Consider the following 23,982-nt stretch of genomic DNA (forward strand, 5'->3'; position numbering starts at 1 on the left):
AGATTCCATACATTCTGCCATAAATAAAGAGAAACAGTAAGGCAGGACCCTGCATAAGCAAACTAAGAACAACTGTTTTCAGAAAACATAATAAAATGCTTTACAATCATAAGTCGTTCAGTTTTTAAAATAAAACTGTCGAAAACTCACTGGTCTTCAAGCGGCACGTTCGAGAAAGTCTTGAAGAGAGAACAATATGTGGTTCTGCCATTTTGTCATGTTCTCACATTTTTGAAAACCTAATTTTGCTAAGAGCATCGGTCTGTTGCATATTGTAAAATTCACACAGGTCAGTTGGTTTTCTTCGCAAGAACCATATGGTGGAGGCACCAATGACTGTACAACCTTATTTCCAAGAACACGATAATGAAGCATCGTCTCCTTTGAACATGCCTTAAGAGGCAAAGGGGATCCCTGGATACACGTGTTCTTCCAGGGGCAGGTGTTGAGCCTGCTTCACCAAGGCCTGACCTGTGTTTGCTGCCTGCACAGCTCACCTTCTCAAGGGGCCACGTCCTCTAGAGGCTCAGCCAGTAAACCGAGCAGGTCTGCGTGAGCAAATGTTAGGACTGAATATCTTTGCTAAGAGAGAGTTTGCTGTGTTCTGGCCATCTTAGAAATCCAAAGTGTTTATGTATAGTTGTCAAATGACTTGTTTTTGTCCTTTATTTTCAAGAACTATGCCTTCAGATCTAACCCTTTCTTAGTCTACAATAGCTTTAAGATGCCCTAAATTCCACTTTGTTAACCTGAATGCCTTTATACCTTTGAAGTATCTAGGAATAAAACCAATGAGAAATTTAAAATTAAGCATGTTCTAAATTTGAGATTGCTTTGCGGAAGCAGGGGACGCCTGCAGGTGTTCGCGTGCAGCGGAGGAGAGCACGGCAAACCTGTGGGCTTGGGCCCCGGAGGCTCGTCTCCACTCCAGACGCATCCTTTAGAAGATCCTTCATCTTCCTCCCCACCCCTGCTCCTCTCCATAATTTGCGTCAGTTCTTTTACCCACAAAGAAAATAAGCTCTCTTGTTCAGGTCACAAGACAGAGCATGAGATAGAGCCTGTTTGGAAAAAATCCCATGATTGTTTTAGTAGCTTTCTTCCAGATTCTCTAGGGAGTTTCTCTACTTGGGATGTGCTTTTTGGAATTATATGCACTTGTTTTTTCTTGATATATGAAATAGACCGAGTTCACTTGATTTTTTTTCTTAGAACCTTTTTGTGTTGATACTTATTTTCAACTAGCTATAGGTATTTCCTTGTGCTGTATTATCCTGTGCACCTTGTACGGTGTACCTTGTACTTTGCCTAACCTAATCATTCTCTAATTATAGTCAACGTACCAGTTTTTGTGTATATCATCTCTTGTAATTCTCCAAACCACTGTTTAAAACAGGTAGAGAGGGTTTACTAGATGAAGCAAGAGGTGAGTCTAAAACAGAGTTTGTTTCTTTTAGTATTTATTTGTCTTTTTCTTTTCTAGTTCAGCTTCAATTATATCACTTGTATGGAACTACTAATTATTAGATACTTGTCACTGTCAGGTAGCCGACTTCCCTCCTAAATATGGGATATAACAATCTCATGTCAATTGATATTTATCATCATCTCTACAGTTGTCATAACTATGTCAGAAATGAAGCTTTAGTACCTTCCTAAAGCATGGTTCACAGTAGTTAGTTATGTTAATAAGAATATTCTTATTGTTCATTTCTGACTTTCAGGAGAAAAAATAAGACAGTTCATACTGTTAGTTCTCATTTATTGAGCTCTTACTAACCAGGCCAAGGTGCTGACATACATTGTTCTCAGTTGAAATTCATGATAACTGAGAAGGAAGTGATTTTTGTCTCCGTTTGACTGTTGAGGCAGTTATAGCTTGGAGAGATGAGGGAAGTCGGCCAAGGTCAGCAGCAGGAAGAAGTGAGGTCAGGCTTCCTAATCAGGCTGTCTGGCTCCAAGGCTGCCTGCTGGTCAGCATTAGACTCTACGTATTTCTCAGTGTGGTGTGAGCCAGGCTGAGTCAAAATCTCAAAATCGCTTGTCCGAGGATTTTACCAACCATTAATTTTTCTAGGATTGGCTCTTACAACTGAGTTCTTTTGGGTTTTGCAACAGAGATCTTTTGTGCTAAAAGAGAGGATAGCTGTGTTCCGCTCTCAGTTATATGGAGACAGCGCTCTGAAAGCGCTGTGTGTGCCTGTTAGGGCTGGTCCCCACAGCCCGCCACGCGCACTGGTCACACAGCGTCCTCCCTGTTCCCTGGTGGACTCCTACAGGTTGTCACACTGCATGGCCTCTGACATCAACAGCTGCCTACAGTTTTATGACTATATATACATGTTTTCTTTGCTCTGAGGCATTTTTAAAGCAATCCACTAGATGGCAGCAGACCCCCGTGGAACAGAAAGGGGACTGTGGGTTTTTAAAAATAACAATACACCTTTTTTGGATGTTTTGTATAGTATTCTCTTTATGCTATAAAAAATGTAATATAGTCTTTAAAGTCGCCTCTTTACAAGTAATGGTGCAAGTAGTTCCAAATTGTGAATAATGTAAAAATAGTTTGTTCATTGTATTCTTATTGAGGTGCATCTTAATTTAATCCTTATCGCCATGTATTAGGTAAATTTTTCTTCAATAAACTGTTTATGATTATGTAAAGAATTTTCATGTTCCATGAGTTTTTTTCCTTTAAAGTTGGACATATGCCAATTAAAATTAAACATGACTATCTCATAAATTCACAATACCCCAGACTAGATAATGAAATGAAACCCTTTAGACCTGATTTGGGAGAAACTGAGAATGCTTGTCAGTCTTTTCTATGTGACCATCCTGTTTGTCATCTGCCTAGAAACCTCTTTGCTGTCTATTGTTGCCGCTCTACAGCTGGAAACAAGGGTGCAGTTCCTATGAATACTTTTCTACCTGAGTAACCATCCTGTGTTCCTTAAGCCTTCATTCAACACCTTGGCTATTGGGAGTGACCCGGATGTTCAAACCTGGGTCCCCGTGGACCCTGCTCACATGCTGTACGATTCTAACATTTGTGATTATAGATGGGAGTGTTAGCTAGTTCCCTCCAGCTAATCGCCTCACATTTATTTATTTATTTATTTATTTATTTATATTTTACCTTTTTGTTATTGATTTTTTTAAATAAAAATTTATTGGGATGACATTGGTTAGTAAAATGACATGGGTTTCAAAAGTGTACAATTCTGTAACATGTTACCTGTATATCACATTGTGTGTTCACCAACCAGAGTCAGTTCTCCTTTCATCCTCAAATTTATTTACACGTTTCCTTCTCGTGTTGGCATGGGCATAACCGTACTTCCCCTTAATAATGACCTCAGTCAGTGACATTATACTCTCCTGGCCCCAGATGGGCAGGTGCAATCTCAGCTTCTCCTCAGGTGGAGACATGGTTTCATTCCTTGCATGGATGTTGTCCCTAAATCACCTCAGGGATGGAAGAAAATTGGCAAATGGGTCAGCAGGTGTGAATGTGAGGTATTTGTCTTCACTTTCACCCCTTAGTTCCCCAGTCTAAGTTTGCTTTCTGGCTGTGGGTGAAACAGCTCCCTGGAGTGGTGGTTCTTTGAGACCATGAAGATCTTGTAGGACAGCTCTTCAACTTTCCAAGATACTGTCTCATAGGTGACACCATCACTGAGTCTTCAGGAGACCACTGAACATTCTAGAAGTCCAGCAGGTTCTAGAATGGAGTACAGTGCAGAGCAGTGACTCCCGTTGTCCTTGGAAGATACGTTAATTTTTTTGTCTTTGTAAAGTGAGTATCTTGCTCAGAAGCACTGGTGTGTAGAATACCATGATTGTGGCTAATCCATGCATTAGGAATCTGGTTGAGTCTTGGGGTGAGGGGAGTAGAGGAAGCATAATAAAATCTACAGTGTTACTATTTCAGTGAATATAAGATTCTGCTTCCACCAAGGTGGAAGGAGTGTAATCGCCTCGCCACTGGCTGGCTGATACCCCAGGAACGGTGCCATGTCATATATTTACTTGTGATTGCTGTTGCTGCAAATTGGCATATGACATTGCCACTAATCATGTTAGTCTAAGAAAGGGTAAGTCCATGTTGGTGAGCCTACATGTGGCTTTTTTTCCTCAATTGTTAGCTTATTATCACACTGAACAAGTGCTATAGGAATTGGGTGAGGGGCAGGCTGGCTGACATACGTAGAACAAAATGTAGAAAGATATACTGACAAGGTTCCATAACACCTATGCATAGTGGGCAGCTCAGGTTGCTTGGTTACCTCGTATACCACTGTTTGCTTTCTATCCAGGGCTCAGTAGCAAGACCAAGACTTCCTCAAAAGGATAACATTGGTTTGCTTCATGATTCTAAGGGACTGAGATGTTTTTTTTCTGTTGAGACTTGTGACTAGTTTTATCCAGCACCCGATATTACACTGTCACTTGAGTTACCACTGGGTCAACCAGATCACTAAAAGCCAAGTTGTAGAGTTAACTTGTACGGCCACTTGAACTAGCTGGCTAGCCTTTTCTTTGGGGGAGTTGAAGCCTGAGCCGGCAACCTCTTGGGGCATTCAGTAAAGTGTGTCGGAGCCGCATAGCTCTCACCCAGCACTTTCCCTATTTGTATTGAGACTGCACAGAAAAGCAGTTTATCATTTACTTTGCAAGAGCTTGTCAACAATCCATATAGATTAATGGGCCAAGATTTTTCACCGAGGGCCCTGTATTTTTATGGGATTTATCTTCCACCTGCTGGCATACTTACATCCTTCCAGGGCACCTAAGAGTACATATTGCTGCTTGCTTTTCAGACCCTAAAAGCAGATGTAAACAATGTGTTGGACTAGTGTAGTGTCCTACAGGAGATTATCAATATCCTTGGAAACCAGCTTGTACTACAGAAATAGAGTGTGTATAACTGAAATAAGTCTGTTAAGGCTCACTGCTGTCCTGTCCATTTGAAAGCAAACTTCTTCTCATATGTCCTGTTTTTTTAGGCTAGAGCAAAATTTATCATATCAGCAGGTTTATACAAGGTGCCAGAGATTGTGATGATTTGTTCCAAGAAATAGATCCCATATTTAAGAGCATTGCAATTGGAGGCACCATCTGAATAAGCTTCTGCTAGCCACCGTGACTATTTTGCCTTCTGCGCCCTCTAGACAGGCCAGTTACATGGGAATAGGCGAGGCGTCATCACTCTGAGCTACTTAGGTCTTTGGTGTTGTTTCTGAGCAGTGTCACAGGAATAGGAGCTGCTCTTGGTTTATTGTTTTGTTAGAGTGCAGAGCCCCCAGAGGCGTCCAGTGATCTCTTCCGTTCCCTAAAGCCCTTACTCAGACAGAAAGGATGAAAACAAGGCTTACTGAGTATGTCTGTTAAAAAAAAAAAACCTAGGGAAAAACGACTTGGTGGATTTAGGCTCCCACTGGGCCTATTAGAAGCAGGTCAACTTAATTCTTTTTTTTTTTTTTTTAAGATTTTATTGAGGAATTGGGGGAGGGGAACAGACAAGTTGTTGTCCTTTTGTTCTTCTGTCTAGTTGTGGAGGACGTCACTTCACTGGCCCATGTTGGTATTTTCATTGTGCTCTTCCCAGGAGAGGCAGTCTCTCGCCAGCCAATGGACAGCCGCTCACGCCGGCTGCCAGCCACTCACAGTAGCTCATGGCAACCCACTGCCGCCCCACTGCAGCCTACACTGTCGCTGGCAACTCATGGCAGCCCAGCTCCAGGTCGAGCTGTTGTTCACCATCGTAGCTGTAGAGGGCGCAGTGTCACTGGCCCTCATGTGGGATCCCATCCGGGGCCCTGCTGTTCAGAGCTGGCGTCCCAAGCTAACTCTGAACCAACGCGCCACTCGGCCGGCCCAACTTAATTCTGTTTAGTGGCTGAACAATTTTATATAGCATTCATACTTTAAAGTTATTTATCCTTTCCAGGATTGATACACTTTTTAACCATTTTTTTACTATTCATTTTTTCAGTGAACATTATTAAAGTTTCTGTTCTTGGTTAATTTTTTGTACTGGTTTCTCTGACCTTTGCTCACTTATCTCTAGTTCCTCATACATCATTGATATTGCCCCTTCTTATCTATGTCTCTCTATCTTTTGTTTGTAAGGCTTTTGAAGAATAATTATATTCTTGCCTGCTTATGTTTCTTGATTTTTACCAGTCTGATATGTGTAAAGTTGATTATCAGTGAAGTTGAATTTCTTATTTGATTATTTGCTTATTGTAAACTTCAAGAGGATATATTTTGTCCCTTTTTTTATAGGCTATTTTTCTTTTAATTACCAGTTTGTAGGAGTTTTTTCTATATTAGGGATGTTAATCCCTTTGCTCATCACACTACACATATTTTTTCTTATGAATATATACATATTACATATATGTTCCTTATATATACTTGTAACAGATACATATTTTTCATATAACATGTAAACATTTTTTTGTTGTCCATTTGTCATATTTTCCTCCATGGTTTTAGTTTTGTGTCACACTCAGATAATATTTTATACCTCACTCCAAGATCATAAATAAGATCATGTAATAAATACTTTTTTATAGTTTTATGTAGCAGTTTAATGGTTTCAGTTTTAATGTTTCAATAATAATGTATTACAGGTTTATTTTGCTACATGAGGTAAGCTGGGGTTCTCTAACCCCCAAATGATTAGTGAGTTTTCCTGGTGTCAGTTATTGAACAGTTTATTTTTTCTCACTTAGTATAATGTGTTTAAAAGACAAGAACCCTCTAGGGATGAGATAAATGCCTGTCTTTATACTATAGAGGCCTACACTACAGTTTGTCTTATTAACATACTTTAAAAAAAGTTAAAAGTTTTAAACTCTTGTAAGGTAGTCCAAGGAAATCTGTTGAAGTTGAGAAGGACATATATAATGAATTGCAATCAGCCATAAGGTAAAAACAGCAAACAAGAATTGTCCACCCTACAAAAGAAAAATCTGCCAAAATAAAAGGAAAAAGAAATTCCTCTGAAACTAGCTGAATGGTTAGCAATTGCTATATGATTCCTTCTCAGTAGTTATATTTTTCAGCTTTGACTTGAAAGCAGTGTTCATTACATCATCCTCAGTGAACAAAAGTTATCCTGTGTTTTGAAATACAGTTATTCCCTTGATTTCATAAATAAATAATGACTATTTAAAAGCATTTAAGCTATATAAATAAACCACTTATTTTAAATGTAAAGAATGGGGGGTTGGATTATTTTTCTCTAATTCTTGGAAATGTGAAAGTACTTTGAGATGGATTTTCGACTTATTTCTACTTGATGTTTTATTTGTGTACACACATACATGAAACTGTAGGTCTCTTCCTTATTGTAAAGAGCCTTCTTTTTTTTGTCTTTTTTTTTTTTACCGTAGTCATAGATTTCTGGATTATGAGCTTAGCATGAATTTTAAACCCTTGACTTTTAATTTTAAATATTTCAAACCTACAGAAAAGTAAAAGTACAGTGAACTTTTTGTATACCCTTCACCTGTGTTCACCAAGTTGTTGACATTTTTCAACTTTTGTTTGATAGTGCTACCTCCAGATTCAAATTTCAATTCCTCCAATTGTCCCCACAATTTTTTTTATAGCATTTTTGTTTTTCTGATGCAGAGTCAAAAATCATATATTACCAATTGTGTGTTTTATTATTTGGGGTTTTTCAGTTTTTTAATTTAGAAAGCTCTCCTGCTTTGTGTGTGTGTGTGTGTGTGTATGTGTGTGTGTGTGTGTGTGTGTGTGTGTGTGTATGTGTGTATATGATATAGGCCTTTAAAAAGTCCAGGCTAGTTGTTTTGTCGATTATCCCACAATCTAGCTTGGTCTGATTTCTTTCTCATGATTAGATGGAGTCAAGTATTTTGGTGAGGAAAATGCATAGGTCATATTGTGAGTTTCTTACTGCATCATGTGCCAGTTTGTACCATTGGTAGTTCTAACTTTGATCATTTGTTTTAAGCCACAAATTTATCTATGGTAAAGTTCATTATTTTATAATTGATGTCATCTATGTGGTGATAATTTGAGGTCGTGTGGTTCTAGCATCCTTTGATAATCCTTACTTGAATCACTTATTACAGGATAATTGAAAAATGATGTTTTCTAATGTTATTTCTCCCTTGTTTATTAGCTATAATTCATTTACTTTATATTTCATTGAATTATTATTCATTGGAATATAAAGTAAATTATTACAATTATTTTTCTCACGATTTTTATGCCAGTAAAGCAAAAGTCTATGTGCCCTTGTATTAAATCTGATAAGAGAGTATTAAAACTGATATGCAGTTTCATATGATAATGCACCTACACAATTTTCTCTTGAAAATTAATTCATTGTCACCAATTAGATTAAAATAAACCATTTATTTCTTTTCTCTCAGTTAATGTTTTCTGTATTTATCTTTGTTTTTCTCTTTTTCTATCTGCCCAATTGCTTATATTAATTTTCAGTGTAATTTCTGTTACCCTAACATTTGTAGCAATTATACATTTATTTTCCATTTTAATAGCTGTGGAAATACAGAGGACTCTGAATCAACTTGGAACACCTCAAGATTCACCTGAACTGAGGCAACAGCTGTAAGTATTAAAAAAAAAGAAAAAAAAGAAAGAATGGGAAAATACAATTATTGTTATGTTACTTTGATAGTGTGTAGTGTTATGTTTACTGGGAAAAACAATGGAAAATTAATAAGGTATTTCTGCTACCTCATTTGTATCAAGCTTTTGTATAAGTTTTTTCCTTTCCAGAGTAGGGAGATTGTATATTTATTTTTTATTTTTTGTCTTAGAGATCTGGCTTAATTTATCAAAGCAGGACTTCTTTAGTTACTTTTCTTATATACTTTTTAAATAGGTTGTTTTTGGTGGCTTTTGAAAAATGGTACTCTAAGCTTCTATGTGTGCATGTGTGTGTGTGTTTGTGTATGTATGTGATTTACTTCCCATAGCAAACAATTCCTACAGTGTTACAGTGACCAGATTTTTATTTGGTTTAGATCCAATACATATCTTACGAACTATCCCCCAAAAGCTTATAGCTACATATTTGAATTTCAGAAAGCATCTGTTTAGAAAAAAATGACATAATGAAGTTATATAATACATGTTTCTGTAAATTAATATGCTGTTAGAAGACCAGCAATAATACTTTGTGGTGTTATAGATATTAGATTGTTTTTATACATTTTCTCATCTGAACCTTATAAAATTGGATTGAGATCAATAGATCAAAAGAACTGTTTCCATTTTGCTCATAAGGAAAACATGTCTGTCTGGGGTTTGATGATTTGCCCAACATCATTCTGAACTTGAATTTTAAATCGTAGTTCACTGCTGTTACAGCTACAAATTTTCAAGTAACATATATGTAATAAGTGATATGTCAAACAGCATTAGCTATAGAAGGAAAAAAAATGTAGAGGAAGAAATTAAAAGATAGGTAATCATATTTTTTATGAAGTACAATTTGAGGAATTTACATTTATCTCTAATTTATATTGTATTTTTCTATAGTATATAGATGTCAGGGTGATAAAAATGCCACTAATCTAAATAATAAACCATCATTTATTAAAGTAAAATGGAATAGAAACACATAATTCTTAATAGTTACAGTATTTTGCTAAGGTTAACAGTTGCAATTCTGAATATGTAGACATCCTTAAAGTCTTTTATTTTTAGAATTTTAATTATGTTTTCTAAAGATTTAAAAGTATATTAAAAATAGGGTACTCAAATAGGTTATAATTCTTCCTTATCAATCAAATACAGATATCTATATTTAAACATAGTCTTAAATAGTATTTCATTTTTAGAGGACCCTAAGTGTGACTAATATGTGTTTAAATGAGAGATAATATATATGAGAGGTACCATTGCTATAACCAACCTATAAAGCATCACATTAATACAAGCTTTTTGGTGTCAAGTTCTTTAGAAATCTTTTTACTTTGTGAGCTAGCTAGCAAGATAGCTATAGATACCGATATAATTTACTTCTTTTATTGCGTTCTGTTCCATTTATGGGGAAGTGCTATTTTTTTTCCTACAGCAACCAAAAATAATAGTAAATTTGTAGTGTAACTTATTACTACCTCTTCCCCTCTATTCTTTTTGTTGTTGTTATTTTAAAGTATCTATAGGATATAAATACCCAGGTAGAGAAATACGAGGCCAGATGTACCTTAGGACTTGAGCACTGAGCAAAGTTTAAGGCAACAAATCCTCTTTACTTACTCAAGTATATCCCAACTGTGGGATGCAGATAAAAGGCTTCCACACCCCCCATATCTCAAACTTCAGACATCTCACAGTCTCATACTGGCTTAAATCATCTTCCTTTCTAAATGGCTATTGATAATTACTTCTCAAGCTTAGTTCTCCCCCTGTGTGATTAAAGAACTTTTCATGTAATATTTGCTCAATACTTACGAAAGAATAGAACCTGAAAAATTTATTTTCATATAGAAAATTTGGAACCAGTCTATAAAACAGTGATTTTTATAAGACTGTTTATCAGGGTTGATTCAAGTGACAGAGTTGTAGCTTCAAGAAATATATCATTAGTTCTTTGGCTATAATGTGTGTTTTCTCACTTTAGGCAACAGAAGCAGCAGTATACTAACCAACTTGCCAAAGAAACAGATAAGTACATTAAAGAGTTTGGATCTCTGCCCACCACCCCCAGTGAACAGGTATCAAGCTTTAAAACATTATCGATGTGCTGAATGTGAAAGAGATCAAATGCATTGTAGTAGTTTGAACTATTAGGCTGGAAAGGAAATTAGGGGTGGGGGTAGGGAATTTTATTTGAGTTTAGTTCAGAGAACACGAAACTGTATTTAATTGCCCAGGTAGTATCCTGTGGTTCAGTAAAGCAGAAATTATTTCCATGCAGTTGCCCTGACCCATAATTAAGTAAGTGCTCAGAAAATGCTTCCTGAGTAATTGTTTCCTGCCCTTCCAGAACTGACTCCATGTAGCATGCACATTCGTTCAAGATGTCACATTTCCTAGGGGCACATATTTCCTTGCTCACTTAGTGGACATTATTACTTACGTAAGAGTATAAGGTTTTATTTTCCTAAAAACAAACAAAAAAACGTACTTTAAAATGACCTCAAAATCATGGCCCAGATTTTAGGATGAAAACATGAGGTAAGAAATTCAGCATTATGGACCTTTGCCTCAAGGGAAATTTACGCAGTTGTCAAAATGTTATTGCAAATTAATTAGTAAGGCCCTGTAGTTGGAGAGTGAGTGAAAATTTCAGAATTAAATAAAGAGCAGCTAGTGGTGAAACAACTTTTGCAAATTCTATAGAACTTCACAGCTTGATTCTAGTAGGTTTTTATTCCCTTTTCCTCTAGCGTCAAAGGAAAATACAGAAGGACCGCCTAGTAGCTGAGTTCACAACATCACTGACAAACTTTCAGAAGGTCCAGAGGCAAGCTGCTGAGAAAGAGAAAGAGTTTGTTGCTCGAGTGCGAGCCAGTTCCAGAGTATCTGTAAGTATTTAAAAAGGCATTGTGAAAATAAACAATATTCTCTGGGGATCTGTTAAAAGGCCATGTTTAAGTCATAAAGATCTGTGAATAGCTGGGAAATCAGTATTTGAATATTTATTTTCAGATGTTTCTGCTCAGTTTTTATGAAGGATGATAGTTATGTATTATTGTGGTTATTTTGTCCATGTCATTAACTAGAAGATTACAGATTATATAAAAATGTAGAAATATTTTGTCAGAAAAGATTAGAGGTCAAATCCTAAGTAATATTTCTATATTTATTTGAATTCAAAGCTCTTACTTGGTGTTTGTGCTAGTATAGCAAAGCACATTACTCCGGGGTTGTGTAAAGATAGGGGAAATCAACAGTGAATGAATATATTGTACAAATATTGAAGAATATTCAGCTAGAGAAATATAACCTGTAGAAAATGAACGAAAGGATAATTTAGCATGGAATTTTGACTTAATCTAATTTCCAATTCCCTTAGAAGCTATCACAAGTTGTTTTCTTGTTCCTTAATATAGAGTTTCCAAGACTATGTTACATTTTAATTAAATAGAAATTATTTGGCTCTTGGGAATATTTAATGAATTTCTTCCTTGTCATCTTAGGATATTTTATTACTACTTGAAGTAGTTGACCAAAAATATTAGATAAAATTTTTTTTTCTTTACATGTGTATTCACATGCATCTATAAATCAGTCTAGATTATTCTAGGGAAAATGTGTTGTGTGTTTTTTCTTTGCCCCTTCTCAATCTGTTCTATTACTAAATAATTCAGGGTGGTTTTCCTGAGGAGAGCTCAAAAGAAAGGAATCTTGTATCCTGGGAAAGGTAAGAAGTATAAAACATTATACAGATCAAAAGATACTTTCTCAAATACATTTTATACATTATGATCCCTGGAACAGAATTAAAGTTTCCAGTATTTTATATCATGACGATCCTGAGTTACTTGTAAATACAAAACAAATAATAAACTTGAGAAAATTTTGAAATCAGTACTTATTGTAAAATACATAAATATATAAACATATTTGATACAGGAATAATACTTTATAGATAATTATTTTCCAAATAAATATTGACTTAATTATTATTTGATATAAAACATTCCTTTATGTGAGGTTTAAGTCAGCCAATGAGAAATACCTGGCTGCCAGAGATAGCTTTCATTAATTAAATAATAACTTTTAGTATTAGTGAAATGAAACATGAATAAAAATTGACTAATGTTTCTGTAATATTTTCAAAATTTAAATGAGCAATTGTCTGACTTCGAAGAAAAAATATTCAACTTAGTGTTTCTTAAATAGGAAGGAAGCCCTGTTGTAATACCGTCTTTATTTTTCCCATTTTTTTTCTTTTTGTTAGCCAAACTCAACCTCAAGTGCAGGTGCAAGATGATGAAATTACAGAGGATGACCTTCGCCTTATTCATGAGAGAGAGTCTTCTATCCGGCAACTTGAAGTAAGCTTTACATTGTAGAGTTGGACCCCTGCTCTGTTCTTAGTGAGTTTGTCCTGAAGAGGCTTAGATAATGCTAGGAGAGGGGTTGAGAAAGAAAACTAAATAAATATATCAATTTGGTAGCTTTTTTTATATAAATTAGAATAATTCCTTTAAAAATAAATACTGTCTTTAGAATTTGTGCTAGGATGAGAAAACATACTTTTCTCCACTCTTTTTTTTTTTTTTTTTTTTAATTTTGTTAAGTCATCTCAGGTCACCTTAGCATTAAGAAAAATAACAATCTAGAGATAAATGTCTGTTCAGTGAGTCTGGATGGCTTCCAGGACACTTGATACACATTACATCTGCATGAAGAATTTTTACCAGGGCTTGAAAAGTGTTTTTTTTCTCTTTAGTGTGTTTATGACATCAAAGCGATCTAAACCCTTAGTTCTTATGGCACCTGCCTATTCCCTCCAGGGTGGGCTACTAATAGCTAACAATAGCTACAGTTTATTGAGGACTTCCATGTGCCAAGCACTATGTAATAAACTACCTTTTTTTTTGTTTAAAGATTTTATTTGGGAATTGGGGGAGGGGAACAGCATTGGGGAATCGGGGAAGGGGAACAGACAAGTTGCTGTCCTTTTGTTCTTCAGTCTAGTTGTGGAGGACGTTGCTTCACTGGCCCATGTTGGTATTACCATTGTGCTCTTCCCGGGTGAGGCAGATCGGTCACCAGCATGCTGGCCGTTCACGCTGGCTGACGGCCACTCATGGTAGCTTACGGCAGCCCACTGCAGCAAGGGCTGTGCCTACGCCGTCACCAGCAACTCATGGTGGTCCAGCTCCAGGTCGAGCTGTTGTTCAGCATCTTAGCTGCAGAGGGCAGTGTCACTGGCCCTCATGTGGGATCCAAACTGGGGCCCTGCTGCTCAGAGCTGGCGTCCCAAGCCAGCTTTTAACCAACGCGCCACTCGGCCAGCCCATAAACTCTTTATCTTAATTGTCTCATTTTGTTCTCATAAAAACTCTATGATGTGATTAACTATGTCATTATCGTTGCCACTTTACAGTGGGGAAACTAAGTCATAGGATGAAAATGCAAATTGCCCCACCCCTCCTGAATAAAATATTTTGTTTTTACTCTTTAATCTGGTAAAATAATAATTATCATATATTGAGGAAAAGTAAATTTTACCTTCTTTATCCATCACTATTCCATTGCATATTTAAATTTATTAATGTGAGACTTTAAATCTACACCTAATGTTTTATTCTTTTACATTGTCAAATTGATTAATACATTTTTACTAGAAATATAACAGAAATATTTTATACCCTTGTAAGGAAATATTGCTTGTGCAAACAAAACCAATCAGATTGTATAACATAAACTTATTAACCACAGCCCTTCCCTGATGTACATCTTTCATTTCCATCCTGCCTTGCTTGATATTTTGAATGTCACGGACTTATTTTAGAGAACTGGTTACTGTTATTCAAGGTCTACTTACTTGGGATTACTTATAGTAACATAATTTTCTGGTATTTTCAAAATTTGTGTATTAAGTATGTATGAGTGGTGGTTTGGGTCCCGCCCCCCCTTTTGTGAACCAGAGACTGAATTTCTGATTATAATAATATGTGTCTTTTTCTCTTAGGCGGATATTATGGATATTAATGAAATATTTAAAGATTTGGGAATGATGATTCATGAGCAAGGAGACATGATAGGTAAGCCCTGCTGATTAGATCTCATGAGCTGTGAGCTAGCAGCCCATATACAATTTACCTGTTGTAACTTGTCAAACAAGAGTGACTGCTTCCCCTTTGTCTTTTGGTCCCTCTGGAATCAAAAGCACAGTCTACAGCAGACAAAGCATCACCCTGGGTATTATCTAAAACAGATCTTGTTTTTGGCTCCTAGTTATTGAAATGAGCAGTTTCATTTATCTCAGAAGCCTCAAATTTAATCAGGACCACTGCTGCTGAGATCACGGAAGGCACCAAGTAACATCATTCTAGCTTATTTCCAGGACCTCTGATTTTCGTCTTAGCCCAATTTAGTTCTCATCACAACAAAGACTTTTGGGGAAATGCGTGCTGTTTATAATTGTGCATGCGATCTTGCCTTTTAGATGAGGGGGCATAGGTAGCCATTTCCCCGATCATTTGTTTTAATAGCTTTTTGGTAGAATAGTTTAATGGTATTACTTAGACGCTAAGCATTCTTTAAAAAAAAATTCTTAAAAATAAGTCAGTGACTAAGACTCCCTTTAAGTTTTATTTTATTTTGTTTTTAGAGTTTTAACTAATTTATTTAAGATGTAATTGTCAGCACTGATCAGGATGCTGATCATTTTTATCATTTTGAAATACGAAGGTATCTGTGTGTATGTCTAAAAATGCATGTAATATGTTTTCTGAATTTGGTTCACTTGAAACCCTTGGACCTATAGTTTACTGTAGCTATTGTTTGTCCATTAGTCTCTTCTATTGCCCCAGTAGGTCACAGGGTAGAATTTCGAAAACCATTTATGCTTCATCCAACAAATATTTATTGAGGGCCACTATATCCAGGCAGAAATCTAGGCATTGGGGATTCAGCTGAAATTACACAACAGAGAACAGACCCTGCCTTCTTAGATCTTAAAATCTGATTGGAGGAGAGAGACAATTTTAAAAAAAGAAAGAAAAGTAAGTAAGTGGTGAAAAGTTCTATCGGGAAAATAAGGCCAGGGTAGGGGACGGGACTGCTGGCAGTGGAGAAGGTTGATGCTTTACACAGCGTAGGGAGGTAAGGCCTTACTGACAGGTGGCATTTTGGTGAAGACTTCATGGAGGTAAGGGAGCTAGTAAGAGAAAGTATTCCAGGCAGAGGGGGTCAGGCAGAAGCACTTCTGACATCTTTGGTGAGTGACATGAGTAGAGGAAGAAGGAGATGATGTAAGAAGTCACAGGGGATGCCATCATGTAGGCTCCTGAATCACTGTAAGGACTTTTATTGGTAGTAGATGGGAAGCCACAGAGGGATTTGAAAAGAGCAGTGTTATTGTCTAACTTAGGGTTTAGTTCTCACTTTGGCTGCTAGGTTGAGAACAGATGGTAAAGGGGCAAGACCAAAAGCAGAGAGACAAGTTCAAAGGCTATTACAGGAATCCAGGTGAAAACTTGTATTGCCTTGGATCAGACGGAAACAGGGAAGTGGTAAGAAGTGATGGGATTCTGGATAGTTTGAAAATGTAGAGCCAAAAAGATTTGTTGACTAGCTGGATATGGGTATAACAGAATTCATTCAAGGATTACTCTAAGGTTTTGTCCTGGCCCACAAAAGTAATGGTGTTGCCATTTTCTTAGATGAGGAAATCTGTAACTGGAGCAGGTTTGAGCAGATATAAATCAGTACATTTTGGATATGTTAAGTTTGAAACGCTATTTGACACCCAACTGAAAGTTTAGTTGGTGTTGAACATGGAGTTCAGGGGAGTAGTCTAGGCTAGGGATTTAAATCTGGGAGTCATCTGCACATACATGGTATCAAAAGCAATGAGATGATATGCGATCACCTAGGAAATATGTATAGATAGAGAAGAGAAGGGGGTCTGAGACTTAACCCCTTGGGTCCTAGAAATATTTAGGGTGTGGTCACCAAACTTACATCCATTCGTTTATGTGTTATCTATGGCAGCTTTTGTACAACAGAGGCATAGTTGAGTATTTATGACAGAAAGCTCATGAACTGCAGAGCTTAAAATAGTTACTATTTGCCCCTTTGCGGAAAAAGTTGTTGACCCCTGATTTAGAACCCAGAGAGCTGAGGAGGAAGCAATAAAATGACTAAGAAGGAATAACCAGTGATTCAGAGGAAAACCAAGGGAATGTGTTGTTTTGGAATGGGGCGGGAAAAGTGCTTTGAGAGTGATGGCTGATCAGCTGTTTGCAATGCTGCTATTCAATAAGTAAACTGAGGACTTAGAATTGACTGCTCAATTGAACAGTGTGTAGGGCGTAGGTGACCTCCGGTGAGAGCTGTGTTGGTGAAAGCATGATATAGCAGGCTCAGGAGAGAATGGGAGGAGAGCATCTGGGGATAGCATGTAGAAACAACTCTTAAAGAGTCAGGCTGGAAAGTGGAACAGAGAATAAGGTCATAGTTGTCAGTGGATGTAGAATAAACGAGAGGTGTTTGGGTTTGTTTGTTTTTAAGATGGCAGCTATAAGATGGATGGGAATAATTGATAAGGGAAAGAAATATTGCTGGTAAGTGAGAGAGAGGAAACTTGCTGTGCTGAGATCTTTGAGTTAGGTGACAAGGAGTGCGGCTAAGTGCACAAGTGGAGAGGTTGGCTCTTGCTGGGAGCATGGACAGTTCCTCTGTAACCACAGGAGGGAAGTCAGAGCACAGATATGTTGTTGCATGTAGCTGGTGGGTAGGGTCCAGGCAGAATGTGGAAATGTCTTCTGATTATTCCTTTCATCTCAGTGACCTAGAATCAAGGTTACTGGCTGAGAAGGACAGTGCAGGAAGAGCCATGAGAAGTTTGAGGAGAGAGGAGAAAGGATGCCAAAAAGTATAACATAGTCTTTCAGGAGTAGGGAAATGAGGTAGCGCTGCTTGGCAGTCGCAAATTTAAAGTGAAATAAGTCAGCATAGATTATTTATTTTATTTATTATTAAAGTTTATTGGGGTGACAGTGGTTAGTAAAGTTACATAGGTTTCAAGTATACAATTCTGTAACACGTCACCTATATATCACATTGTATGTCCACCACCCAGAGTCAGTTCTCCTTCCGTCACCATATGTTTGATCCATTTTACCCTCATCTACCCCCCCTTCCCCTTTTACCCCCCTAAAGACTCCACGAAAAAGCTATTAGAAACAATAAACAAATACAGTAAAGTTGCTGGCTACAAAGTCAATGTACAAAAATCCATTGCGTTCCTATATACTAATAATGAAATCTCAGAAAAAGAAAACAAAAAACAATTCCTTTTGCAATTGCAACAAAAAGAGTAAAATACCTAGGAATAAACTTAACCAAGAATGTGAAAGGCCTATACACCGAAAAATAGAAGATTATTCTTTTTTGCATCTGTGTTCAGCTGCATGAGACTGGTTGGGATTTTGTTGTGGAAATATGACTGAAGTATAGGGGCAAGAGAACTGAGGATGAATGCGAGAAAGTGATGCTGCATGATTGCCCGTGGGAGCCAAGCCAGGTAAGGAGGGAAGTTAGGACCTGAAGTATGTGAAGGACAGTGAAAAAGTACTGGGATCCATGAAGTGGCGTGTTAGAAGGAGTGAGCCGTAAAGATAGCAGGTGGTGATCAGAGAGTGAGACTTGAAATTAAGATTATAAAGAAGCTGCAGTTATTTGTAATAACAGGGTTTGGGATATGATCAGGGAAGTGAGCGTCTGAGAAAGGGTAACAATAACAAGCAAAGTCTTTGAAAAATGTGTGCTCAAGGAACTGAGAGGCCAAGGTATGAGGTGGTCAGCGATTGGATATTGAAATGGCCAATATGTATAATAGGAAAAGGATTGAAGAGAACATCAGTGAGTCAGGGGCCAAAATAGTCACAGGAAGAGAAGAAAGGACCATGAGGTCTGTCGATGTCTGTAACGAGAAGAGCTGGGTGAGTTGGATAGCATGAGCTTTAAAACTGAAAGCTAAAGCTGTGTCTCAGAGCTCACGCTGCGCAGCCGCTGCTGTTCCAGGCCGTAGGACAGGGCTCGGCAAACTTTTGAGATGGAAGAGCCAATCCTGTCCCTCACAACAATTTGAAAATTATTCGAGAGCCATAAATATATTTTTACAAATAAGGAAAATTTAAAGTAACATTATAACAAGTAATATTATTATATCTTTATTAAAATAAGAACAATTCACACATGTACATACCCAAAGAGCCGCATGTGGCTCGTGAGCCGCAGTTTGCCAACCCCTGCCATGGGAGGCTGAGATGGAGAACTGTCACCGCTTGAGAAGGCTGCAGGGCCAAGGGAGGGCTGGGTTTCGGCTCAGACACAGGCTGGTGATGGCCCCAGAGCACATGACGGCTTTCAGTTCTCTATATTTACCCTAAATAGAAGTTCAGATACTAATATTAACCTTTGAATAGTCAACATGTTTAATCTTACCTTGAATAAAATCTAGTGATTTCTGTAGCCCTATTACTATAACACCAACACACGTTTAACAGTTGTGTTTGTGTGTTTTGTTTTAAAGATAGCATAGAAGCCAACGTTGAAAATGCAGACGTGCATGTTCAACAAGCAAACCAGCAACTGTCAAGGGCAGCAGACTATCAGGTAATATTAACTGTAATACATGTTTTCGTGTCTCGGACTTTTAACTGTGTGTGTACGTAATCAGATTTCAAGTGGCTGGAGATGCTCAAGTTTAAAGTCCCATGGAAGACAGTGAGAAATCTGCCAGTCGGTTTAAAGCTGGATTTGCCCTGATGATTCTCAGGGTTGAACCAGCATTGTGGGCCACAGGGGTAGGAAGATTAGTGTTTAGTCCTGAGCGGGGCAGTAAAGGACTCCAGGCTCTGACAGCCTCTGATGTCACTGTGCCATTCCAGCCCAGAAACCTCTGAAGCCCCCTTCCTCCTCTTTCACTCTTTCCCCTACCTTTTCTCCTTCCCTTCTCCTCCCCTGTCTCCCTCCCCCTACTCCCCGCCTTCTTCCTACCCCCCCCACACACACACACTTTTTTTTGGTCAGTGACACTATGTAGACCTAAAGAGCTAAAGATTTTTGCCTTAGAGAAACCTCTTCAGGCCCTGTGGAAGTGACATTAGCTTGGTGTGTCACTGGCCATTACGTATATATTCTGTCAGCCTTCAGCAGGCCCTTTATCAGGAATGAACTGATGTCTTAAGTGAAGCAGGTTAATATAAGGAGTCCATATGTTTGTGTCAAATATAAAGTTTGTGTAAAGTACTATATGAATATTAGGACCATGAACTATTAATATATTTAATATTTAGACCTTTGTTGTTTAACAAGGATAAGGCCAGGCTCTTAGGAAACCCCTAAATGACACCCTAACATTTGCCCTCCATTTTAAAACCCCATTTTTTGTGGTTCATAATTATTTTTTCAGACCTTGTTACCTTTTTATAAAATATCTAAGATTTGCACCATCTTAGATATTTTCAGTTGCTTTTCACTTGTCTCACTACCTTAGAAGTTCTTTTTACTTTCAATGCCTTTTTTTCACTGGACAAATCACTGCATATTTAATGATATGTAGAGAACAGGGAAGCTATATAGAGAAGGCTGAGTGACAACCCATTGTATTCACTGGCAGAGTAACTCACGTTCACCATCTTTGTGCATGTGGTTCAGATATGCATCTCTGCAGAATTAATGTCACGGTGTCATAGACTGTAGGTATTATTCATAAAAAGTTGAACATACACACACAGTAAATTGTAAATGCCAACGGTTATAACTGCTCAAACATAGTCTTTAGCAGGATTCATCAGTGACTGGCTTGCATACTATTTATTTTTCCTTTTGGATTTGGAGGAGATGTAGATGTACAAAACCTTTACTTTTCCTCTTCCTTGTGGAAGGGAAAGCCTGCAGCCACCCTGGGGGAAAGAAACACGTTTTCCCAAGCTGCCCTTATACTTAATTCCATAGGCCCTGAAGGGATAAGGAAAGAGCCACATGATACAAGTGCTGGGAAGAGAGCAGTTTTCCAACTTTCCTACTTGGAAGCCTTGATAATAAACTCATGCCTTTGCAAAATACGGTGCTTCTAAATAGGCCGGGTGAACCAGGAGCATAAAGGAAGGTGATAAGTGCTCCAGCCACTGCAGGGCCCAAGGACCTCACGACCCAACACTGGCGAGGGTCCCCTCCATAACAGATGTACTGGAGTGGAATACCTGTGACTGTTCACAGGGCTCCATTACACGTAGAGTGTCAGGGGTAACCAGGTGGAGCCTGGGGCAGATATGTAGGCATGATCATATTGAAACTTGAGAGAAATTGTGTTTAATATAGGAGGAGTATTTAGTTGAAAAATTAGATGAATGTGTGGAATACTGGAAGTATTCATGGTTTTCAGGGTAATTTCAGAGTCAGAAATATATCTTTCTGTAAATTTTATGGTACTTCTGGTTGATACAAAGTAAATTTACAAATTTTTCTACTCTGTAAGAAAAAGGATTCCTGCATGTTGCTGTGAGATACACAAGCCATTAAAGAAATATAGAAATCTACAGCTGGGCCAGGAATGAAGAATGGAACCAAAACTCTTAACTTTTATATTTTAAATGGCATATTATAATTTTTTTGCTCTTTGTTTTTTATTTGTATGTTGAGATTTTGAATGCAGTTTCCGTTAATACTAAACAATGAGAATGATTTTCGAAACTAATAAATTTACCTTAGGAAAAATTGCCAAACATTTACTCTTGCTGATATTTTTGGAGAACACATTTTGAAGAACAACTTTTTAAAAAAATTTATGTTTCAATTACAGTTGACATTCAATACGTATTATATTATTTTCAGGTGTACAATGTAGTGATTAGACATTTATATACCTTATGAAGCGATCACCCCAATAAGTCTAGTACCCATGTGACACCATACATAGTTATTACAATATTATTGACTATATTCCCTATGCTTTACTTTATATCCATGTGACTATTTTTATAACTGGCAATTTGAAGAACAACTTTTTGATAAAAGTTTAAAAATACATAAATTTTTAATCTGTTCTTCATTTCCATACAGAGGTAAACTTCAGTCTGTTGCTTAAATCAGTAACTTTTATTTTTCTATATTCTCTTTTTTAAGCCCAACTATACCCCAGAAAAATTACCAACAAAAGTTGTCTGAATTGTACCATTAACTTAAGAAGACTATTTGAAAGATTAGTGCCATATGTATTGAAGAGATTTTTGAGAAGGAAAAAACTTAGCCAAAAATTTGAGGGCAATAAATTACTATTGATTTTACCCTAGAAATGAGCCAAATGATTTTCAGTTGCTAAGGAGGTGCTCCATTACATCTGTAAACATGTTTTTTGTTTTTGCATCTGCAGCGCAAATCCAGAAAAACCCTGTGCATCATCATTTCTATCCTTGTCGTCGGATTGGCAATTATTGGTTTTATTATATGGGGAGTGAAAAGCTAAAATTATAAAGGAGTACACTGTTGCACTACATTATCTAAATTATGTAGGAAGGTTCCTGTAATTGTTTTTCTTATTTTAAAGTTATTGCATAAAGGATGGTTCCCATACTTTGTTATTTTTATTTGAGGGGAAGTTTCCCTTGGATTAAATTTGATATTTTCTAATACTGAAAGCTTTTCTAAATATCACTGCTGTCATAAATTCGTGTTTTTTGGTCTAATAACTGTTAGGTTTTTGTCCATATTGTATATGTCTTTCATTTTTTATTTATTTATCCTCTTGACTTAGTTTTTGGAATTAGTAAATTTAACATTGTGTATGTTCTGTGGGCACCTATTTCTGCCACAATGTAACATGCACCCAGATTTGTGCAACTTCAATTATAATACAATTATAAAGTTTAATTTTGATTTGGGCCAGCAGAGGAAATATTCTCAATAATTAAAACATATTAATATATTTGTGTTGGCTTTTTTTTTTCTGGTTCAGAGCAGGATATATTATCTATTTAACTTTTATTGTTGGTTTTTTCTTAAGACCCTTGATTACTTTGAGTGAAATCAGTGAATAACTTCCTACCATATTTCATGTACCTGATGTGTATATAGTAAGCATTTGCTGTAGATTGCCTAGTAAAATACTAAGAGTGGATTCTTCTTACACGGGCTCTGTTTAAGTCTGACATTTACTGGGGAATGTGTACTCACTATAGATGCTTAATGTGATTTGGAGGAAAAGTATGGCAAATCAGTACCAACTGTGTTCGAATTCTAAACATCCTAACCTGTTATTTCACTGTGTATTTCCACAGCTATGTAATGGAAAATTACTTTTTCTTATGTCCTATAGAATAATGGCTACATTTGGATCCTTGGATCAAAGTTATTTGGGGGAAGTAACTTTTCCACAATTACTGTTTTTCAGCACCCAGCACTTAAAATGTAGTGTTTACCTTGCATACCATTTTATATCGTCCTTCATTAGAAAAGGAATTGGATGTTTGCCAGTTAACTCACTTGCCTTTTTAAATCGATGTTGTTTTAATGCACTAACCTGAACACTGTAGAGGGGATCATCTTCGTTTATAATTTGTATTTTATAGTGTTCTTATATAGCAGTTTGATAGTGAAGGCAGTGTTTTACATGGCAAGCTATGAAACTTCAAATGGGAACAAATAAAATATTAAGTAACTAAGTAAATTGTATATTTACAACCAAAATAAAGATGATTTTAAAAGTGTCTGTGTAGTTCTGTTTTATGAGGACTCTGCTTCCGTGGGACCGACACGTGACGCGTAATTCAGGCTTTTGCCACCGCGCTACCCGGAATCTCAGCAGAGGAGTTGGAGCCACAAGGGCAGCCATGCGCCATCTTTCCAGAGCACCGGTTTACTTCGCGTTTTTATTTTGGCAATTTTAAGAGGTTTTGCTCCTAATAGGGAAAAGCTGCTTTCTGTGTCAGTAGAACTCACCTTTTTCCACAAAGGTGACTACAGAACTTTTTTGTGAGTGATTAGAAACTGAGATTTTGCATTTACCAGAATTGGGGTGCTTTAATGAACAGGATGGAGGTGCAGGGAGGAGAGCTCATACAATTACTACCTGTTCTGAAGTCAGCGCAAGCCCACGAGGCCTTCTCGAACATGTTTCTGCCTTTGTAAGCGCAGAGAAGCGTGCTGTTTCATGGGATGTGCCAGCATCTTATGGCTATAAAAGTCCACAAATCACTTCAGTTTTCCCCACAGTTGTACTTGATCAAATGTTATTATCGCATAGGTACATGCATTTACTTGTACTTGTGGTAA

The 23,982-nt window shown here is 37.2% G+C and overlaps 1 protein-coding gene across 1 annotated transcript in view; it reads left to right on the forward strand.

Moving 5' to 3' along the window:
- STX7 (syntaxin 7) overlaps positions 1-23,417 on the forward strand; it is a 42,338-nt gene extending 18,921 nt beyond the window's left edge. The window contains exons 3-10 of the mRNA XM_019663515.1: positions 8,547-8,616; positions 10,640-10,733; positions 11,409-11,546; positions 12,333-12,385; positions 12,926-13,022; positions 14,669-14,741; positions 19,241-19,323; positions 22,085-23,417. Of these exons, the coding sequence (XP_019519060.1) occupies positions 8,547-8,616; positions 10,640-10,733; positions 11,409-11,546; positions 12,333-12,385; positions 12,926-13,022; positions 14,669-14,741; positions 19,241-19,323; positions 22,085-22,177 (701 nt within the window). The 3' untranslated portion in view covers positions 22,178-23,417. The remainder of the gene's footprint in view (positions 1-8,546; positions 8,617-10,639; positions 10,734-11,408; positions 11,547-12,332; positions 12,386-12,925; positions 13,023-14,668; positions 14,742-19,240; positions 19,324-22,084) is intronic.
- The last annotated feature ends 565 nt before the right edge of the window (positions 23,418-23,982 follow it).

This window comes from Hipposideros armiger, unplaced genomic scaffold (assembly GCF_001890085.2).
Source record: "Hipposideros armiger isolate ML-2016 unplaced genomic scaffold, ASM189008v1 scaffold_391, whole genome shotgun sequence".
In the NCBI taxonomy this organism is placed as follows: domain Eukaryota; kingdom Metazoa; phylum Chordata; class Mammalia; order Chiroptera; family Hipposideridae; genus Hipposideros; species Hipposideros armiger.